Source organism: Mycena indigotica, assembly GCF_014461135.1.
Source record: "Mycena indigotica strain 171206Taipei chromosome Unknown Mind.scaff0004, whole genome shotgun sequence".
Taxonomy (NCBI): domain Eukaryota; kingdom Fungi; phylum Basidiomycota; class Agaricomycetes; order Agaricales; family Mycenaceae; genus Mycena; species Mycena indigotica.
In genome coordinates, this window is record NW_023503003.1 from 3,998,245 (window position 1) to 4,019,633 (window position 21,389).

The 21,389-nt window shown below is 50.7% G+C and overlaps 7 protein-coding genes across 7 annotated transcripts; 4 read left to right on the forward strand and 3 right to left on the reverse strand.

Annotated features, from left to right (window-relative positions):
- Positions 1-38: 38 nt before the first annotated feature.
- MIND_00510500 (uncharacterized protein) lies at positions 39-1,277 on the reverse strand (the record flags this gene model as incomplete). Its single annotated transcript, XM_037361896.1, has 7 exons — positions 39-136; positions 186-318; positions 367-393; positions 438-551; positions 598-788; positions 840-1,194; positions 1,245-1,277. The coding sequence occupies 7 exons, from the start codon at positions 1,275-1,277 to the stop codon at positions 39-41; spliced, it is 951 nt and encodes a 316-aa protein (XP_037222188.1).
- Positions 1,278-1,338: 61 nt separating this feature from the next.
- MIND_00510600 (uncharacterized protein) lies at positions 1,339-5,400 on the forward strand (the record flags this gene model as incomplete). Its single annotated transcript, XM_037361897.1, has 8 exons — positions 1,339-2,235; positions 2,286-2,308; positions 2,361-2,593; positions 2,639-2,769; positions 2,816-4,402; positions 4,450-4,961; positions 5,014-5,195; positions 5,243-5,400. 8 exons carry the CDS (start codon positions 1,339-1,341, stop codon positions 5,398-5,400), a joined length of 3,723 nt encoding a protein of 1,240 aa, XP_037222189.1.
- A 77-nt stretch (positions 5,401-5,477) lies between these two features.
- MIND_00510700 (uncharacterized protein) lies at positions 5,478-7,199 on the reverse strand (the record flags this gene model as incomplete). The annotated part of the gene is made up of 9 exons (XM_037361898.1): positions 5,478-5,604; positions 5,656-5,816; positions 5,870-5,972; positions 6,023-6,155; positions 6,206-6,558; positions 6,608-6,699; positions 6,750-6,853; positions 6,903-7,030; positions 7,081-7,199. The coding sequence occupies 9 exons, from the start codon at positions 7,197-7,199 to the stop codon at positions 5,478-5,480; spliced, it is 1,320 nt and encodes a 439-aa protein (XP_037222190.1).
- A 56-nt stretch (positions 7,200-7,255) lies between these two features.
- Positions 7,256-13,860, forward strand: MIND_00510800 (Microfilament motor; the record flags this gene model as incomplete). The annotated part of the gene is made up of 15 exons (XM_037361899.1): positions 7,256-9,288; positions 9,332-9,377; positions 9,428-9,502; positions 9,562-9,730; positions 9,781-10,266; positions 10,312-10,415; positions 10,462-10,854; positions 10,904-11,434; positions 11,478-11,840; positions 11,890-12,196; positions 12,249-12,337; positions 12,386-12,535; positions 12,559-12,680; positions 12,728-12,941; positions 12,994-13,860. The coding sequence occupies 15 exons, from the start codon at positions 7,256-7,258 to the stop codon at positions 13,858-13,860; spliced, it is 5,949 nt and encodes a 1,982-aa protein (XP_037222191.1).
- Positions 13,861-14,080: 220 nt separating this feature from the next.
- Positions 14,081-14,833, forward strand: MIND_00510900 (uncharacterized protein; the record flags this gene model as incomplete). The annotated part of the gene is made up of 2 exons (XM_037361900.1): positions 14,081-14,095; positions 14,144-14,833. 2 exons carry the CDS (start codon positions 14,081-14,083, stop codon positions 14,831-14,833), a joined length of 705 nt encoding a protein of 234 aa, XP_037222192.1.
- Positions 14,834-14,860: 27 nt separating this feature from the next.
- On the forward strand, positions 14,861-16,457 carry MIND_00511000 (uncharacterized protein; the record flags this gene model as incomplete). The annotated part of the gene is made up of 3 exons (XM_037361901.1): positions 14,861-14,875; positions 14,926-15,870; positions 15,924-16,457. 3 exons carry the CDS (start codon positions 14,861-14,863, stop codon positions 16,455-16,457), a joined length of 1,494 nt encoding a protein of 497 aa, XP_037222193.1.
- Positions 16,458-17,239: 782 nt separating this feature from the next.
- MIND_00511100 (uncharacterized protein) lies at positions 17,240-20,189 on the reverse strand (the record flags this gene model as incomplete). The annotated part of the gene is made up of 2 exons (XM_037361902.1): positions 17,775-20,189; positions 17,240-17,724 (listed from the first exon to the last, which is right to left on the reverse strand). The coding sequence occupies exons 1-2, from the start codon at positions 18,442-18,444 to the stop codon at positions 17,240-17,242; spliced, it is 1,155 nt and encodes a 384-aa protein (XP_037222194.1). The 5' UTR covers positions 18,445-20,189.
- Between the last annotated feature and the right edge of the window lie 1,200 nt (positions 20,190-21,389).

The window sequence follows — 21,389 nt, forward strand, 5'->3', positions numbered from 1 at the left end:
CGAATCATGGGACTTGAGCTCTAATGGTCTATTCGCAATTAGTTGCGCATTCTCTTATAGAGATTAATGATAAGGTCATTAGCTGTAAGCGTTATTATCGTATGCGGGGCTATCCTCATGAAGTGCGCCGTCGATCCTACGAAGAGTTAAGCCTGAGAAAATGGGGAAAGGAACATAGTGCTTGCCCTTGTACCATCCCCGGACTCCTTCTGCTTTGAATGTCTTCCATAGACAATCTATCGGGTTCTTGTAGAGCGTCCCCACCATTTTCCCATTTGGACCCAGCACTGTGGGTTGGTTGTACATTCGAGTCAGTGCCTGCAGATACTTTATTAGCAACCCTCCGTCAGTGCGAGCAACACAAACCGTATCAGCTGGTTGCATGACGATGCACTGAAGACACGTGAGGGAGATAAGGAAGTGACGGTATTACGCACAACACAGATTCCGGAGACTGAACTACTGGCCAGGAATGTCCATGCGCTATTTGCCGGCAAGATGTCGCGGCTCACCAGGAAATTCTTGGTTAGGTTGTAGCTGGGCAATTGCACCTATAGACCCTTATAGTTGAGCTTCCACCATATAATAAAAACGCACAGATGAACCCATTGATGTTCTCAAAATCGCCGCATCCATTCCCCGAATAAGACCGCGTGGACCCTCTGCTCGGAATATGGTGGAAAGTGCATGGAACGAGCTTCTGTAGTGATGTTGTGTCCCAACTGGCAGAGATGGCGAATAAGCCTGCATTCTTGCCTTGATGAGGAAGAGAGGATTGCCCAAGGAAGCTGGGCCGTCTTATTAATCTCCTCGAAATCATATAGCGCAGTGTTGCCGACCTCCAACAGCGCCACTAGATGCGCCGGCAATGATCGCAGTCAGTGGAAGTTGCTCCTCAGGCCGTCTACCGACGAAACGGTTTATATTTCGACGGAAGGGTTCATAAAACCCAAGGCGAGAGCCGTTCAGCAGAATTTGGTAGACGTATGCGGGACCAAGGCCACGTTGTATTCCGCGAATCCCCTCATTTCTGTACGTTTTGCTCATAGCGTCTAAAGCATTATTGTAGACTTTTTGCGTAGTTTTGGCTAGTTCTCCTTGGAGTTGCAGGCGTGTCTTTGCCACCTCAGCTGGGTTTGAAATGGTAACGGCAATACACGCTGCTATCCCACCGCATATAAACCCCTCCGTCGTCTGTGTGTGGTCTAAATGAGGTGTTCACAACACGAAAAAAGGTCACGAACGGACAATGGTCTGGCCTCTGGGGAGGAGGACATGACGGATTAGGGAAAAACGCGTGATCTGGGCGTGATCCGGACTACCTTGGGCATGTAGATCATGCTGGCGTCTGGCTTCAGCGTACAGACTGTCGCCTTCGTCGCAGGACTAGCAGTAATTCTCCCAGCCATATTCCGCATCGTCTCCTCTCCCATCACCTTACTCCTCATCTCACCTTTTGTTGTCGTACTCCTCGGTTTAGCTTTTTTGGTCCTCAACACCCTCGTCAGCCATATTCTCGATACCAAGTCCCCCTCCCGAAACAACAACCTCCAATATGCTGCCAAGCCTTTTGTCTTCTCGACTCCCGCTGCCTGGCAGGCTGTACTGACGCGTTCGCAATGGTCACAAAATAGCCCACAGTCGTTTCCCGCTTTGGTTCCAGACGCCCCCGTGCTCTCCGGTGCAATCAACGACATCCTCATTATGATTGTCCGCGACTTTGTTCTGGTGTGGTACAAGGACCTTTCCTCGTCACCATCCTTTCCCATGGCAGTCTCCTCTATCTTACACAAGTCATTGGAAAACATGCTTGATCGAGCATCTGCAATCGACATTCCAGAACTAGTCGTCAAGCGTATACTTCCCAAAGTCACAGCTCATATCGAGCAGTTTCGCCAATCCGAGGTTGCTTTACGTGGCGCCGGTTTGGAGCGACGGTTGACGCAGTCAGAGGAGCTTGATTTACTCCTCGCCAGTCGATATGCCGGTGTCAAGGGTGCGGGGAAATTACATCCTTCAGTTGACAATCTTTCCACCACGTTCACCAAACAAGCTGAAGAAGCGCATCTTCGTCAGTTGGTGGAGAAAGCCCTCCCCTTTGTGCTGCCAGAGAAAGAAGCCGGCAGTAGGGTGTTGAAGCTCGTTGTACGGGAGATTGTCGCCTGCGCTGTATTATATCCAGTCATGGAAATGGTCTCGGATCCTGATTTTTGGAACAAGGCAATCGACCAAGTGGTACGTGGACCACTCCATTTCGAAGTCGTGAAGTAAATAACTCTTTCCAGGCTGGTGCGGCCATCCACGAACAGTGCGTCGATTAGGTCCCACTTTAGGTTCGGATGAGACTCAACTTCAATTAGAAAGCTCATTACCAAAGTTCGGCATGTACTTGAGGCTCAATCCCCCCGATCCCATCGTCTTTCCTCTGCCCCTCAAACAACAATGCCGGCTACCGAGACTATCACCATCCGGACCGACATTCGTCATTTTGAATCGTTCCTGCGGAGTATTAGTCGCTGCTCCTCTCTGCTCGATGCACGGCGCCTCAAAAACGATGTCGTCGGAGAGATTCGTCGCACGCGTTTGTCCTTAGGTGCGCTTGCTTTATACATTTGCTCAATCTACTCATTGTGCTTAGCCAATCATGAAAAGGAGGACTGGATAAACGGAGAAAAGACTGAAGACGTTGTTGCATTCCTGGACAGATTATATACCGCCAAACGCAAGGTAGAAGAACGCATCGTAGTTCTTGGTGGAGAGGACGATTCTGTCTGTGTACACCCTTCATCTTTCAACAGCGACTGATCAATTTCAGGGTCGACAATCCGCATATCAAGAACCTGGTGCGAAATCCGGAATCACCCTACGAGATGTCCTGCAAAATCCAAGCTCTCTGTCGTACTTCATGGAGTTTATGGATCGTCGAAATCGGTCTTTGCTTGTTCAGTTCTGGCTCACAGTGGAAAGCTTCAAGAACCCATTGGAATCCGTCGATTCCGATTCTTCAGGCGACGAAGACGAACAATTCCAAGACCTTTCGACCTCCATTACGGTCAAAGAAGACATCACCATGATCCATGAATTGTACTTTTCGATGCCGACTCCTCATCCTACACTTGCTTCGATTCCGCAGAAACACATCCAACGCATCCGCGATTTTGCGACAAGCACAGACCCGCCAACTCCCGCTTCTCAACGAACTGTTCGCAGGAGTGTGATGTTAGCTCAAAGACAAGTCGAGCGGAGTATGGAGCATGACTTTGAAGAGTTTGAGCGGTCACAGCTATGGTTCCGTGCGATAAGTGACACAGACTTCGGTCGTTCTTCGCTCCAAAACTCTCCGGAACCGCCTCCGTCTCTCAAGGACAGGCGCTCAGTTACAGCTCCTGGGCTGGCTGGTCTCCATCTCGCTTCTCCGTCGCCCGCTAAACCCAATTTTGGACCCATCCCACATTTGCCCCCTCGCTCAGACTCCTCACCTATTGTCACGCGGCAACGGACGGCAAGCAGCAGCTCTCATAGATCTTCTGGGTCTTACCATTCGCGTCCTTCAAATATCGAGGTTTTGATGTCACCTGTATCCGACATGTCCTCCGAATCAACCAGAGCCCCGCTTTTCGATGACGAGGACGATCGTATGCAAAGGGCGGAAGAAAAGCGTATGGAAGCGATTCAAGCTGCCTTGACCGACATCATTGCACTGGAACAAGAGCAAGCTTTACCCAATGCTGATCAAGATCATACCATGGGGGACTTGGCCTTCCAGCCCTCTCACACTCGAACTGCAAGCAAACGGCGACCAATGTTTGATGATGAAGTTGACGAAGTTGACGAAGAGCAGCAAGATGAGGCTAACGAGGACTCGGGCTCCTTCCAAATGGCAGCGCCAGGCGACTTGCAGCTTTCTTACGAGATTGCTCGTTTAACTGACAACATCACCAATCTGCAATCGCAGGAAGCTATCCTCGTCACCTTGATCAGGAAGGCAGAGCTAACTGGTGATACCCAAGAGCTCAAACTCCTCAACAAATCGAAGGCTTCGATGAACCGCGAGTTGAACGCTCTGCAGTTCCAAAAAATGCAGTATGAGCAACAAGAAGCAGCAAACCGCCTCTTCTCAGATCGCACAAAGGTCGCGATCGTCAACTCCACCATTGGTGATGAAGACGGAAAGCAGGTTGTCCGCTACCTTGTCGAAATACAGCAACTCGCTCAAGATGGCAGCTTTGCTTCTGGATGGGTTGTTGCTCGACGGTACAATGAGTTCCTTTCAATGCATACGAAGCTTCGGGAACGTTATGCGCTTGTCAGAAGCCTCGAGTTCCCTGGGAAGCGGCTTGTTACAGCGCTTTCTGGAAGTTTTGTGGATACTCGCAAAATTGCTTTGGAGAAATATCTACAGGTCAGTGTTTTTTCTTCTCCGGATTCAAAAGCTAATGCTCCAAACAGAATCTTATCGCCATTCCCATTGTGTGCGATAGTGACGAGCTTCGAGCTTTCCTCTCCAGGGATTCACCTTTCGTCGCTACCGAAACGCAACCGTCTTCAAACAATAAAGGTCCATCCGCGTTCTCGGGTACTGACCTTGTGCGGACGGTATATCGTTCCGTCACAGAGAGCATCGACGACATGTTCTTTGGTCCCTCAATGCTTGACGTCATGATCCAGAGACTTACGCGCCAAGCGGCTGAGTTTGCAGGCATCGTGGGGTCTGGTGTGAATGATGTCGATCTGGTTGCGCAAGCTCTGAATGCGTCGGGAAAAACTTCGTCGGAGGCGGCCATGATGCAACTGTCAGGTGACCTCAAACCGCTAGAGGGAGAGACAAGCACCTCAACCTTTTCCGCCCCAATTTGCGATCTGCTATTGGCGGTATTCGAGCTCAACAAGACCAACAATTGGCTTCGACGCCAGGCCGTTGTCATCATCCTCCAACAAGTGCTTGGTGGGACCATTGAACGGTACGTGCCTTGATGTCGGTTTTTATTTATTTTGCATTTAGTATCTTCGCAGCAAAATCCGAGAGTACACCAAGATCTTCCTGGAAGAATCCCGCGTCATGAATTTAGTTAACGCGTTCCGCAATGGTTTATGGCCGGGCGGAAAGCTGAAACCACCAAGTGTTCCTAGGACCGTTGACGAGAAAATCAAGACGAGAGATGAAGCAAATCGCAAGCTTTCTTCACTCGTCCCGGGTACGTTGATGGCTATGGCCATTTCTCCTTGCTCATGGTAGTAACAGACCTTGCTGCCAACATGATCGGCCGCTCCAATGCTCGTCGCGGTGCTCGTAGAATATTTGCGGTTCTACAGAATCGTCGACTCAATCAACACATCGCCTACACGATCGTGGATGAGGTCTTTTCTGCCCTCTTCCCTGAATCCACTCCCCCATCCTAATGACTTGACGAGCTTTTGCGCATTATTTTTATCCCTTACGGATTAGTTTTTTTGTAACTGGAAACAGTTAACAGTTCTCAACTAGTGTTGCTCTCTGCGTCCTCCATCGTCTCATCCTCTGCGACGACAATTTGCTTCGTCGCTCCACCATTTGCCTTGGGTCGTCTGAAATTTGTCATGGCGTTCGCAGACGCATCGTCATTTCTGTTCAGTTGCGTTGGCTGGCGAGATCGGATAAACTGGGCCATCACTTACACTTTAATGGCATGGAGGATGAATCCACCACCACCAGATGTGGTCATGGTTGGATGAGTTCTTCCAGGCAGGACTTGGTATCGCCGTAACCACACTTCTGTCACGGAAGGGCCAAGATACTGGGGTAATGCCCGCAGCTTAGTCTGTACATCTGCTAGGATCTACTTGCACTGTTAGTCGACAAGCTAGCGAGTAGAAAAAAAAAGAGTCGGACTTGAGCGTAAGGACTTGATATCACGATGGATCCAGAAAAGGAGACGTATGGTATGAGTCGTTCCAAGATAGAATAGGGCTCATACTCGCTCGCGATTATTAGTCTGATGGTTGTTGTCAGCAAGTTGTAAGGATGGCTTGAGTGGGCACTCACGAGTCGAAGTTGCCAGCGAAGAGTTCTTCTCTGGTATTATTCAGTGCATCCAACGCAAATTTCCGCTTGTTGAGACGCGATTTTTGTCGATCGGACTTTATTTGGTCAGATGGAACGTCAACCGGCGGTACCACTAGAAACTAGGCCCTTTAATGGACATCTGAACAATGAACTAACACTTACGGGGTGTATGTGATTCGTCTGCGGTGGCCCAGTTTAGAGAGGAGAGGACCGGGGACACAGTTTCCTCGTTGAAGTTCATCGTCACCATGATAGGGTATGCCGGAGGTGAGTCTGCGTTGCCGATGGTAATAAGACGACCAGAGCCTCCCATTCGATCCAAAATACCAGACACAATTAGACCGGACGCGTCATCGACGGCAATATACCTCCCGCCAGGCCGAATGTTGGCCATGTTGAGGATTTGAGAGAGGGCGTCGATACGGATGTCGCGCACTCGATCGGGGTCCTTGTTGAACCAGTATTCGCAAACGTTGAAGAGCGTAGGCTCAACGGTCGTAAAGGTTTTCGAGTACCTTTGAACCTGTTAGCACAACAAAACCTTTAGAGGGGCACACGACACACTTGGCCTCTTTACGCTTTTTGTATTTTTCTTTGCTGTACTCCGTTTTCAGCGAGTAGTTCGCGTGTTGTTCAATCTGCATCTTGATAATGTCCTGCAATGTGTCAGTGGGGGAGGCTTTTCTGTGGACATTGGCGTACCCACCGAGGCATGGGTCCCTGATTGCTTCAAGGCTTGAATCTCATCCCCCGTCAACGGCTGCACAAATTCACCGTCGTTTATGAGTTCGTTGGTCGCGTCGGTATCCTCTGACTCAAGCCTCAAAAGCACGAACTTGACATCCAGCTGGCCACTCACCGATATCGGCTAAGGTGCGTGGGGGTAACAGTTTGAGTTTCTTGTCGACAATGTCATATGTTCTTCCAAACGGTTCCCCAATAAGGTCGTTGGCATAGAAGACGCCGACTCGACCAAGAGAAACGGTCCTGGTGGTAGATATGAGGAAAGGGGGAGTGGAATATAGCGAATCACGCACGCATTTTGGTCAATTTTCAATGCCTTGGTGTCGCCATTTGGCAGCCGCAATAAAACGGTGTTTCCTGATTTGATTGTGGGTGCTCGGGTTTGGAACTGGGACGAAGCCGTCGCGTTCATGGAGGTAAGAGACAACTCGAAGTTGATCGCTTAACCCAAGCTTGACCACAACTTTCATGCAAAATCTAGACACCATACTCTCGAGAATTCAACAATCCCCAGCCGCTCCTTTTCTGCCTGACGACCTTGCATATCTCATATCATCATTTCTTCCATCTGAGCCCGCATCGCATCGCTCAAAGGCGTACCTAATCATCTCCGCCTTTTGTCAAGGTGTGCGAAGCAAATCTGCAGTCAAAGGAAAGCAGCCGGACCCAACCACCGAGATCCTGGTACAGGTTTTTGAGCCAGTCATCATCTCTCGCCTTGCCGATCCCGATGACCGTTGCTTCAAGCAAGGCATTTCCTTCTTGACTGCGCTTTACCAAATTGACTGGGAATCGGCTGCGCCAATATTCGAGAAAGATGGAGTCCTCGACCTCATCGTCGATAGTGTCGACTTGCGGCCGTCCTCAGAGCTTTCTATACTTGTGGCGCATCTCATAGGTCAAGCATCTGGCCACAAATCTTCGCGCGCTCTCATTCCAACACAAATCACTGAATGGCTGGAACTACACTCTCGAGACGAAACAGAGCCAAGTTTACGCGCTGCTGCATCGATTGCTCTTGTCAAACTCTCTCGTGGCAGAGCAAGCGATGCAGCGAGCGGCGGTTTGCCAGACTCACGACCAGCTAACCAAGATGATGAACTCGCGGATGTAATGAAGGATCTGGTGATCAGCGGCACCGACCAATCTTCTGTCGCTGACGCTGTAGAAGGTCTAGCGTACCTCAGCGTTGATCCTATCGTCAAAGACGCTCTTTCCAAAGACACAGCTTTTCTGAAACGCTTATTTTCGCTTGTTCCACGCCGGAAACCATCCACTGCTACAGAACCAAATACGACACTACTCTTCGGCATCCTTTTGACCGTTTCCAATCTCTGTGCTTATCGGCCGCGTCTTACGGAAGAGCAGAGCCAGATCGCGAAGCTGAAGCGTATGGCAAACAGCACAAACAAGACTCCAGAGGAGCCTGATTCATCATCTCGACTTGACGATGACGAGAACGTGAAAGCACGCATCAAGCGGCTTGTTGCTGTAGGGATGTTAGATGTCTTTCCTGGTGCTCTAGCGGGGACTGACAGTCCCGGAATCCGGTTAGCGGCCGGTAAAGCACTGCTCAGTATAGTAGAGGACCGGGAGAATCGAGGGAAAGTACTCCAAATTGGCGGCGCAAAATTACTCTCGGCCATAATCAAGCATAGCATGACCGCAGACGTGAGCACAAAAACGCTGGATGTCTCGCAATTGGAGCCAATACAAGCCCTCGCTAAGCTAGCCATCACCTCGTCGCCGTTGCAAGTATTCGGACCAAACGATGGTGCCGTCTATGATGCCATTCGCCCGTTATCCTTAATGCTTCAACATCAACAAGCCAGTCTACTCCAGCGGTTCGAAGCACTGATGGCATTGACGAATCTGTCGTCCCATAGTGCTGAAGCCTCATCAAGAATTGCGAAAGCGGATGGCTTGCTGAGTAGTGTCGAGTTGCTACTTTTAGAAGACCATACTCTTGTCCGCAGAGCATCCATGGAGCTAATCTGCAATCTAGTTTCGGGGTCTGATGATGTTTTCGAGCGTTATGGTGGAACGGAGAATAGCAACGCAACTCGATCTAAACTGCAAATTGTCGCCGCCATGTCGGATGTAGAAGACCTGGGAACTCGGCTCGCTGCCTCTGGAGCACTAGCCACACTCACGGATGCCTCTACAGTCTGCGAAGGGCTGCTTGATCTCCAACGGGAACGCAAACGAATACTTCCAATTCTTGCTCAATTGGTAGACCCTACCGCATGTCCTGCCGACGATGAAGATGACGAACGCGTCATGGAGACAGATCCTGGACTTGTACATCGGGGTATAGTTTGTACGCGCAACATTGTTATGAGCATTCAAAACGACGGACGAAGGAGAGAGATCGCGGAACAAGCAACGGAAGCAGGGTTAGTGCAGGGATTGGTTAACGTAGTGAAAAGCTCCCCAGCAGAAATGGTCTTGCGGCCGGCTATGGAGACTCTCAAATGTTTGTTAGATAGTCTCAAGTCATTGTGAGTAACTAAAATATGGTTGCTGCGCGGAAAAGTGATGCAGGCGATCAGCCATCAGCGGCACAACCTGCTGCTTGCTTATAACCATGGTTTGCAATCCGCTCGATTCCCTCACAGTGCCCATGAACATGCATATTAGGCGCCATCGAAGAAGGCGGGAAAGAAGACGGCTGCTACGCCAAAAAAGGGCGGACAAGCCGGCAAAGTGGCAAAGGTGTGTGCCTGATTCCAAATAATGAGCTAATTGCCTTCGTCTGACTATGCGCGCCTTAGGCTGACTGGAAAGAGGGCTTCAAGAAGAAGCAAGTCGGCGTATCCGACATGACCCTACTTACGACGATAAGCAACGAGAGCATAAACGACAATCTCCAGAAGCGATGGACCAATGCGGAGATTTACACCTACATTGGCGCGGTGCTAATATCTGTCAACCCCTTCCGAGGTGAGTGTCCTCCGTGTTATGCGACACACTCGAACTCATGTCGCCTCTAGATTTGGGCATCTACACTGATGAGACGCTGAAGAAGTATCGGGGAAAGAATCGGCTTGAAGTTCCCCCTCACGTCTTCAGCATCGCGGAGACAGCTTACTACAACATGAACGCTTACCACGAAAACCAATGTGTCATTATTTCTGGCGAGTCGGGGGCGGGCAAGACGGAGGCAGCCAAGCGAATCATGCAGTACATTGCTGCGGTGTCAGGTGGAGAGGACAGCAGCATCCAAGAAATCAAGGACATGGTGCTGGCCACCAACCCCCTCCTAGAAAGCTTCGGATGCGCAAAAACGCTTAGGAACAACAATTCCAGTCGTCACGGCAAGTACCTCGAAATCATGTTCAACTCGCATGGAGAGCCCGTCGGGGCCAAGATCACCAACTATTTATTGGAGAAGGGACGTGTTGTGGGTCAGATAGAGAATGAGCGGGACTTTCATATATTCTACCAATTCACCAAAGGCGCCTCAAGCGAACAGCGAGGTGTGTGTCTGTCTCCACATTTACGGTCGTGCTAATCTTGCTCAGAAATGTTCGGTATCCAGGGCCCGGAAGCCTACGTTTACACTAGTGCGAGTAACTGCTTGGATGTCTCTGATATTGATGATGTGGAGGACTACCATGGCACGATAGTGAGTGTTGCTGGTGATGGCCGGCCAAGTTATTGACGTTTCTCAGAAAGCGATGCAAGTAATTGGCCTCGGTGAGCACGAGCAGAGTGAAATCTTTCGCATGCTTGCTATAGTCTTATGGTTGGGAAACGTTCAATTCACCGAACTGGATGATGGGAACTCCACGATTGGCGATACGGGAGTCACGGACTTCGTTGCATATTTAATGGAGGTTGATTCTGCCACTGTCCAGAAGGTTTTGACCAGCAAAGTTATGGAAACCCAACACGGTGGTCGACGAGGATCGGTCTACGATGTACCACTCAACCCGGCACAAGCCGGTTCGGCTCGTGACGCTCTTTCCAAGGCGGTTTACAACAACCTGTTCGAATGGATTGTGTCAAGAATAAATGTCTCCATGAAGCCCAGATCCGCACATGCCCAAATTGTTGGTATTTTGGTAGGTTTCATTACCTCTATCACCGTTGACTGGCTAATCTGGCCAAAAGGATATCTTCGGGTTCGAAATCTTCGAGGACAATTCCTTTGAACAGCTGTGCATCAACTATGTCAATGAGAAGCTCCAACAAATCTTCATTGAGCTAACGCTGAAAACGGAGCAAGAGGAGTACGTCCGGGAGCAGATCAAATGGACACCAATCAAGTATTTCAACAATAAGGTTGTCTGCGACCTCATCGAAGAAAAGCGACCACCTGGCATTTTTGCTGCTCTCAACGATGCCTGTGCAACTGCTCATGCCGATCCAGCTGCCGCAGACAACAGCTTTGTCCAGCGGGCATCTGGTCTGGCCTCTAACGCACATTTTGAGTCTCGCGGTGCTCAATTCTTGGTGCGCCACTATGCTGGAGACGTCATGTACAACATTGCCGGAATGACCGACAAGAACAAGGACACGCTCAACAAGGACTTATTGGATCTTATTGCTAGCAGTGAAAACCAATTCCTGCAAACCCTCTTCCCTGACCGCCCAGACCCCAATAGCAAGAAGCGGCCACCTACAGCTAGCGATCGTATAAAGGTGCATTGAAACTCAACTCTTTCTTTTGAGCTGACCTCATTAGGCGTCTGCTGGGGCTCTGGTCGACAATCTCATGAAGGCCCAACCTTCCTATATCCGAACGATCAAGCCAAACCAGAATCGAAGTAGCAGCGAGTACGATACCAAGGCGATTCTACATCAAATCAAGTATTTGGGACTGCAGGAGAATATTCGAGTCCGCAGAGCTGGTTTCGCCTATCGGAATACCTTCGAGAAGATGGTTGAAAGGTTTTACTTGCTCTCTCCCAAGACGTCCTACGCGGGAGAGTATATCTGGCATGGGGATCCGAAATCTGGATGCGAGCAAATCTTGAAAGATACCGGTATCGCCAAGGACGAGTGGCAGATGGGCGTGACCAAAGCGTTCATTAAAAATCCAGAAACGGTATGTGCTTTGTTTGTCGATTTACTCCGGTTCTCAATACATAATGCAGTTGTTTGCCCTGGAAACTATGCGTGATCGGTACTGGCACAACATGGCTGGCCGCATTCAGCGCGCGTTCCGCAACTATATGCGGTACAAACACGAATGTGCTCGGAGGATCCAGCGGTTTTGGAAGAACAACAAGGAATCGTTGGTTTATGCCCAGGTCCGAGATTATGGGCATCAGATTCTCGCCGGTCGGAAGGAACGGAGGAGATTTAGCTTGCTTAGTTATCGCCGGTTCATGGGTGACTATCTGGACGTCAATGGGAAAAGTCCGCTCGGGGAGGAGTTGGGAGAGGTTTGTGGGATCGGAAGTGCGTATTTGTTGTTTTCAGCCATCTTTCGGTTTCTGATGTTGCGGAATAGACGAGGAAGTAACTTTCAGCGGACGGATCCAACTTTTGGTATCAAAGTTGGGAAGGTCGAGTAAACCGAGTCCAAGATTCATCGTTGTGGTAAGTATTGTCCTCAACACAAACCCTGATACTCAACGTGTTTTACAGACCAAGAAAGCTGTTCACATTGTTGTCACCCTCGCAAAGGACGGCCGCGCACAGACAATGCTTGAGAGAAAGATCCCCTTGGTTACGATCAAAAGTATTGGGATGTCTACTTTGCGAGACGACTGGATGGCAGGTCAACCGTTTTTCTTAGTATCTATTTTAATCCTCGACAGTCTTTGAACGGTAACATCTCTGAAGAGGGTGACCCTATTTTCAGCTGTTATTTCAAGACAGAGTTGGCTGCCAATCTGCTGACCTTGACTGGAGCCAGTATCACCATGATGATCGCACCTACGTACGTGAAAATTTCACGAGCATCAGAATTTTTCCAACGCTTCGCAGTGTGGCGTACAACAAGAAGAAGGACAAGAAGGCAGAAATCAAGTTTATCAAGGACGAGACCGTGAAAAAGGATGACTTGTACAAGAGCCATACCGTCCATGTGCCCTCTGGTGAGCCGCCGGATAGCCTGTCACGACCGCCGGCAAAGAGGAAGCCTGGAGTTGTGCGTCCCATTACACAGGGGAAATTGCTTAAGGCCGGTGGTCCATCTAATGTTTGTCGAATTATCTGTTGTTATGCCGTAGATGCTGATGTGATATGGGTAGAAACCCAAACCAGCCTCAAGGCCAAAACCGACTGCGCAACCTCTCCCTGGGAAAACCACCACAACAGCAGTTTCTGTACCAGTCATCAAGCCTACCCCGACTCCAGCAGCAGTCCCCAAACCAAGCACGAGTACCGCCGCCAAACGAACCAGTGTGGCTGCTCCCCCACCGCCCCCACCCCCACCTCCCCCAGCCAGGCCAGCAGCGGCAGAGTCTGCGACACCGATGTACCGTGCAAAATTCGACTTTGCTGGCGAGGAAGGCGAGATGAGTCTGACCAAGGACGATCTTGTTGAGTTGCTTGAAAAGGACGACAACGGGTGGTGGCTTGTCAAGAAGGGTGCTTCACAAGGCTGGGCACCAAACAATTATCTCGAGTTGGCCCCGGCGAGCGCGGCGAGTGCGCCTCCGCCGCCGGCCAGGAGGGCGGTCCCTGCCAAACCGGCTGCGACAACAACGACACCTACGGCGAGCAAATTGGGTTCTGTGATGGCTGATGCGAATGCCAAACCCGTTTCTGTTTTCCCGGGTATGGCGCCCGCCAATGGGTCAGCAACACCGTGGAAAAAGACACCCTCCGCGTCGACGAGTGATTCTACGCCAAGCAATTCTCGGCCGGGCAGCTCATTAGCCGGCAAGCCCCCACCGCCAGTCGCAACCAAGCCGAAACCGCCAGTTGTGGCACCCAAACCGGGTGGCGGTCCCAAACCACCTGTGGGCGGGAAACCCCCGATCCCGACTGCCCCGCGACCGACAGCATCAGGCGGGGCTTCGAAACCGGTTGGAGGTGTGGGTGCATTAGGCGGCAACTCTGATTTGGCGGCGTTGTTGGCGAAGAGGGCTCAGCGGATTGCAGACAGCGAGTGATACTGTAGTTTTTTTGTTGTTGTACAGGAGGGCGGAGTCAAGTTCTAGAGTATTTTATGAGTGGTTTGAGTCGTTTTAAAAGCGTTGTTGGGCTCTTTTCAAGCATCTACTTATGCGGGTGGAAGGTGACCTTTCCACGTTATCTTATCAGATCTTATCGCTGTCACGGTCACACGTGACGTCTATTTTCCCATCTCTTCCCCGAAACACCGACTCGAGGATGTTTACCGGCCTAGTGCGCCAATGCCTACTCCTGATTACTTGAACCGACCAAACACTCTAGATTGAGCATATGGGGACCGTCTCCTCGATTCAACTAGACTCGGCTGGCTGCACGTTGACCATAGCCGACTCGCTTCCGATCCTTGGGGACTGCTCAATCGGCGACTCGATCGCAGTCAACGGGGCCTGTCTGACTGTGACCGCCTTCGGCCTGGACACAGAAAATGGGTGGTTCACTGTCTGGCTGGCGAATGAGACGCTGCAACGGACGGATCTCGGGGAGCGCAATGTGGGGGAGCAGGTTAACCTCGAGCGGGCCATGGGCGCCCACGTGAGATTTGGCGGGCACTTTGTGCAGGCGCATGTTGACGGGACAGCGAAGATTGTGGGCCGGGAGAAAGACGGTGATTCGGTGAGACTCGCGTTTGAGCTGCCAGAGACGAGCCGAGGGTTGTTGGTCTATATAATCCCAAAGGGTTATGTCACCATCGACGGAGCCTCGTTGACTATTACTGGGGTGGAGGACAAGGAGAGGCGGTTCAGCGTTATGTTGATTCAGCACACACAAGAAAAGATCACACTGGGGAAAAAGCAGGTCGGGGCGACGGTCAACATCGAGGTGGACATGATCGCAAAGTACATCGAGAAGAGTGTGGTGAATGCGGTCAACTCAGAGGGTGAATCAGGCTTGCGGAGTGCAGTGGAAAAGATAGTCGAAAGTGTATTAGCCAAGAAGGGAAATAATCAGTAGTTGAATCTTCCCTTGGCTTCTGCTTCCATGCAACCGCGAAAGGTATCCCTGGCCTTCCACACTCCCCCAGTCTCTCACTGTGTACACTCTAGGTCGTTGTGAAAGTAGTTGAGCCTTCCGCGCAGCAGAGACAAGCAGCATACCTTTCCCGCTCTCCCTCCCCTCTCAAGACGGTCGCGTCCCCAGCCTCATCCGAAGTTGGTTTCCGCCCAAAGGCCAAAGTCAATAGTAGCGCCACCTCAAACCTCGTCGCTCGCAAGGCCACAGTTGCCAGTTCTTCTCCCATCGTCCGAACTGGCTCTGTCAAGAGCACCATTAGTGTTAGCACTAGCCGAACTGCCTCCCCAACACGAAATGGGAGCCGTACCCCAATACAGCCACAACCACCACGACCACGGGCTGCGGTGACAAGGGGCATTCGGCCGACCGGAAACACAACTCCTCGAAACCCATTTGACGCGTCGCGGTCTGACATTGTGGACCTTTCCGGTCCAGAGGACGCCCCATCACCGCGAATCAAAGCCAAACTATCCAATCTCTCGAAGAACATTGCAGAGGAAGGGAGCAGGTCGCCTCAGCTTTTACCACAACAACAATTTCACCGCCCCCGCGTCCCATCTGTCTCTTCGACGACAACATCGTCCTCGCTTTCCCCGAGGCCCAATTCGTATTATCAGCCTTTTCCCGACGCCGCAAAGTTCACTAGGGCGAATGGAAACGGCTTCCCGTTGTCAGCAACCGTAGATCCGACAACGGTCCCACTCCCATCCCACTCCCCACCAACTTCTGCCCTCTCCTTTTCCTCCCGGTCATCTGTCTCGGTGTCGTCTGGCGTACACAGTGATGACAGGAACGCAACGAATATAATACGTGGCGGGCTCGAGAACTTGTTGGGCTTCAGCGAAATTTTGCCTGGTGAGGAGACGGAAACGGATGAAGATCTATCAGAAGAGGAGGATGAGATAGAGAGCACGGAACAGCGAAAGGTAAATGCTATCGAGCGCGAGGTTAGGGCAGAGGCAAAGTCTGTTCGCAAGGTGCGTTATTTTGTTTCTGCCACTTCGTGTTTCGACTTGACCCTTGCTTGCAGATTGCGGACCTGGAAATCACCAACCGCTCGCTCCTCACGATCAACACCTCCCTAGAGCAGACCAAGCATCGACAAGCGAAAGAAATCCGCGAACTTCGCAGGAAACTGCGTGAATCGAGGCTGGTTTTACCACCTAAGGAGTTCCGCGCAGTCAGCATGAAAGATACGAAAGACCACGAGTCAGAAGACGACGAAACAGACGAGGAAGATGAAGGCGAGGAAAGGGAACGCGAGCGGGAGAAGCACGACCAAACTTACAAACGGATTAAAATTATTCTGGAGGGTCTGATCGAGACAGGACGGAGGGCGTTGGAAACAACGTCAAAAGACTTTCCTGAAGAGGAGAATACGAACAAGCCCAAGGTGGCGAAGGTCCTCAGTGCTTTCGACCAGGAGGAGGATGAGGACGAAGACAGGCCGTTATCCCCGTCCCGTGTTGCTGTGCCAGACAGTGATTCCGAATCTGACCACGATGAAGCGGAGGTCATGAAAAGTCTGCTTTCACCTTCCCCTTCCCCTCAACGACCCACATAGATGCTCTTGACTTATTACGAGGAACCTAACAACGCTTTAGAATTACGTATATCCATGCAACGACAACAACAACCATACCACGCATCCAATACTCTAAACCCTAGCTTTCCCTGTACCGTGTACAATAAAAAGAATATATCCTCGGAATTACTACGTCTTTTTGGACAGATGGCTGATGACAAAGTGATAAGATAATTGATAACTGCCTGCGTTACTCGCATTAATATATTGCTAACCAGTATTCTGAATTTCAGGATGTAAAAAGTTTCCCATAGGCTATTGCACAGTTTAACCTTGACTCGAATACTTACGATCGCCGTTGTAGATAACGTTAACTTAAGCTTGACTGGAATCTTGTTGCGTTAGGCATTAAACGCACATCTTCCACAGGAAATTTAAAAGCTTCCTGTCATATCGGCTGTTCCACACGAATTCGTCGTTGATCACCAGGAAGCCGTTAAGCCGCTCCGGTACTTGTCTGTTATTACTAGTAGAATTGGCTTGATTGAGTTATCCACTTGCAAGTTGCAACTCCAAGTCTCCAAACAACGTTGCCCGGAAGGAGATATCGACCTTATTGTTTGTGCTCGCCCTATACGAATCAACCGCCTATGTCTACTATGTATTGACAGTTGTGTGGTTCGAGTCCGTTGGACATGACTGCACGAGGGTTTCCTCTATTCCATGGCAACTGTGAGTAAAATGCGCCGATGAACACTATCGACAAGTTAGAATACCACATTAATCCAACCTTGGTTGCAATAGAGTTAAATGCCCGCGGCTCAAGCAGTGGTAAACCATGAATATCGGCCGTCCCACGAGTCGTTGCCGTCGACCACCAACAAGCCTTTTGCACAGGTTCTGGGGAGCCGGCTGGTCACGCAATGCGTCACCACTGGCATCTCCAGATCCCTAGGGATCCTCGGATCCCTCTCATCTCCGTCTTCATCAGCCTCCGAGTCGTCGTCGCCTTGCGCTTGGCTTGAAAAAGAGAATTCCACCGCTTTGAGGGTGGGATGTATGACCAGCGCCGCGTCAAACTCTTTGTAGAGCGTGTTCTGAGCACGGAAGAGTCGATCCGACTTCTCTGGGGACTTCGGGGCCACGCGTAGACGTATTTTAAGTGTGATCAGCGACGGGAGGCCGCCATGGGCCAGCAGGCGTACCACAACGGCAGGTAGTGCATATGAAAGTCTGGGCACACCGAAGACAAGCTCACGCAGATGTGGCAGAGAGGTCGGGAATGACGAAACTGGTCCAAACTCCTCTGTAAGACGTGTTAGCCTTGGTATTAAAGAGAGAGAACTGGTTACTAACCATTGAAATAGCAATGCAGCCGCTGGAGTGTGGGGGCCATCAGGAGACACGGAGCAAGCTGCGATTCGAGCGTTATAGCAGCTTGGACAAGTTCAGAGACATCCTCTAAGTATGTCGCGAGGGAAGACTGAGCTAACAACGCGCAAATATGGGGGCTTTTGGTGATGTTGAGCTTGGTTGGCCGTGTGGACGTAGATGGCAAGAACTTCGTCGGTTTGTCATCAACGTCATCAAAGACCTCGACTCGGTCGAGCACAAGGCGTGCTGCCGCCGTCGCAAGCGAACGTTTGAGTAGCGCTGGCGTGATGCCGCATTCGCCATACTCCAGGAGTTGGAACTTGCCGTGTACCGGGGTGATATGATCCAACAGCCACTGAATAACCGTAGCATTAAAGTCCTTAGGTGTCTGGCTGGTGCTGTCGATGAAGTAACTCCTGATGGTTACACCGCGGAGGTTTGTCAGTCGCTGGAGAACACGCTGCACGTCCTGCTGGTCGACTGTCCATAGACTCGGGTTAAAGGTGAGGTATATGTGGAGGGTAGTGCAGTAGTTGGCTAGCCGCCGAAAGTCCTTGAGGATTGAGTTGAGTAGATTCGGCCTGTATTTATACTTGTCTGATTTGTTCGGATATCGATAGCCACGCGATTGCACTGCCAGGTTCATCGACATGTCTGAGAATAGTCGTTTTTGGCACGGGCGGCGAAATGCGGACGAAATGAGGGAGCACGCCTTGAGCGAGGGCGGCCAGGAATCGGGTATTGCCGCGACGATGTTTTCGTAGAGCTCTGGTGGGAGTCTATTCAAAGCCATAAAGCCAGATACTAAGGCAACTTGGGAGTTCTGCTCGAGAGTTGTATGCGTGCTTTTAGAGACTGCACGAAAGGCGAATGAAGAAGAAAAACGTGCACGGTTGGTTTAGGAGTCATCTGAGTTCGCTTAGTCAGAACATCTGATGGCAGGCTTTTGACACAAAATTGCCTGAGGTGAGGTGGACAAGCCTTTTTAAATCGGAAACTACCCTCGCCCTCTGAGCATCCCTTGGTAAAGTACTTTCTTCTTCTGCAGCGGCTCCTTAGATAATTCTTCCCGCTCCGGCAACCAACAATAATCGGCTTGCATGTGCATTGGGCAATCGCTGCGTTAAAGCTGATTGGAACACAGCTAGGGTTTTAGCCGTTGCAGCCGCAGCCATATACTCCTCGCTTTCCAACCCCAACCTCCTGAGATCATTCCTATTGTAGCTCAAGGACACGAACCACTCGACATGTCTGAGGGCGGGATGTGTGACTAGCCCTTCATCAAATTTGTCAAAAAGCTGGCTTCGAGAGTCCAATAGCCTGTCAAGGTTTTCTGCTTTAGATGTGTATGGATCTAAGTTGAGACACAGTCGAAGATTCACGAGCGCCGGAGCACCACCATCAGCAATTAGATGAAGCAGAACCATCGGTAAGTTGAAGCTTTCGACGCCTATTTGGAATTCGCGTAAACGGGGCAATAAAGTGGGAAGAGTTATATGTTGTTCCGAGTGAACTTCAGCCCGTTAGCTGCCTGGGTTCCAAGTCGGACTCGAAGTGGGAATGGGGCTTACATATAAAACTGAGCTCTAGCCACTCGAGTGCTGGTGCAAGCAAAAAGCACAGAGAGAGTGATTCCTGGCGCATGATATCATGGTACGTCAATTCTGTAATATGTTGCAAGTATTGCCGAAACATAGGTTGGACCACCAATAATGAGCCTGTGGCTTTCGAGTTACTAGATAAGGTGAGACTAGTCAGCTGTCTAGTCGGCGCTGGTGGCTGCTCGATGAGTGCATCTCCATCTTCAGGGACTTCAAGGCCGACATCGCTAAACTCGAGCCGTCGAGCCACCCCCAGACAGTGTGCGAGTAGATTTTCCGTGATGTCAATACCGGAAAGGGTCAATTGATCAAGCTTGGAGTGTCTTTGGACTCGGAAGATGCCCATCCACCAGTGAAGCACTGTAACAGAGAATGTACCCAACATTCTTGGTTGACGACCTTGATACATGAGAGTCACAGCACGCAAGTTGGAGAAGCGCAGAATTATACGCTCAGCAAGAAGTTGTTCTGACTCCCATACAGTCTGATTAGCGGGGAGCTGGATGCGCAAGGCGGTGCATAGCCGTGTCAGGTGAGGGTGGTAAAAAAAGTGTGCGTCAAAGGCGGGGAATGAACTGCCGCCGGCGCGATGGGCCCATGGCGCGATCTCGAGGTCGGAGTACATTCGCTTTTGGCACGGGTAGCGAAAGACAGAGGCGGAGAGACAGCATGCTGCGAGGGATTTGTAGTCCTGTGTCGGTATCGCATTCACAATGTTCATGTAGATTTCAGGTGGAAGTAGACGGATATGCCCCATATGGCTGGCTGAGAGATTTGCTTTCGATGTGGCATCATGATGGGAAGAAATGCTGTTGAGTCACAGGCACGTGTCAACGTCACAATTGAACTGCTCCCCAAGACCAACCACTAGCTGTACTGGCAAATCATTCTTCGGGAACTTGTCGTGTTGTCTTACTCGAGCTCTTAAATCCGGCCGTAAGCCTGCAAAAGTCTAGAGAGGCTTCAAGTTGTTCCCCGCCGTTAGGGAGTGGGAGGGAGTGGGTAGAATCAAACACCCTCTATCTCAGGAGCTGATGGTCGAACTCCCTCAAGAGCTCTACGAGCTCATCGTCGATGCTATTCCAAATGACCCAGATGACGGCACACTCCGTTCATGCTGCCTCGCATCCTCTCTCTTTCGTCAATCATGCCAAAAACGAATGTTCTCCCAGCTCTGGGTGGCAGGGACCGCTGGGTATCGGCGCAGGCGCTCGTATGCAGCAACTGCCGCCAAAATGGATGAATTCCCAGATCTATGTGGATACTGCACTGTTCTTACTGTTTCTTTTCCCGATCTCTACGACGAAGTTGATTGGAAAAATGTACAGCCTATTGCGGAAGGAGTTCTTCGCCGGTTGACCAATATTCGCACAGTTCATCTTGTCGGGCAGTCTCCAAACATCGTGAGCGGGCCGCATATCGAGGCGTTCACTGTGCGAACTACCTACTGGCTATTCACCATTTTCCACGAGTACGACAAGCTCGAGTACCTGAAGTTGCAAAACACACGTCTTACACCCGATCTGTGTGAATGGGTATGCCTCGATACACCGTAGTTTCCATACATAGTAATTTGACTGCTTGCTTTCCGCGTCCATCTGTGTCCGTGTCCGTGTCTGAGTCGAGGCCGACATATCGGTCTCTCCGCGTTCCCCTCCTTCCTCCTTTCACAGGTTATGGGCCCCGCGTAACCCTTGCCTCATTCCCTTCCCTTTCGGCGCATCACATTCGAAAATTTTCATTCACATTCACCATCACCCTTTGCTCTTCGCCATCTTCCCTATGCCCATTTCTGCTGCACACCTCTCTGGCCTCGCCAAGCTTGCAGACCTTGATGACACCAACTGGGGTCAATGGAGCAAGACAATGGTCATGTTCTTCCGGGGTACCGGTGCAACGTGGATTGCAAACAATTCGGCGGCTGTGCCAGCTGAAGGAGCAGCTGCGCTCGATGGAGAGATTGTCTGGACAATCTATTCCCATGTCCATGACGACT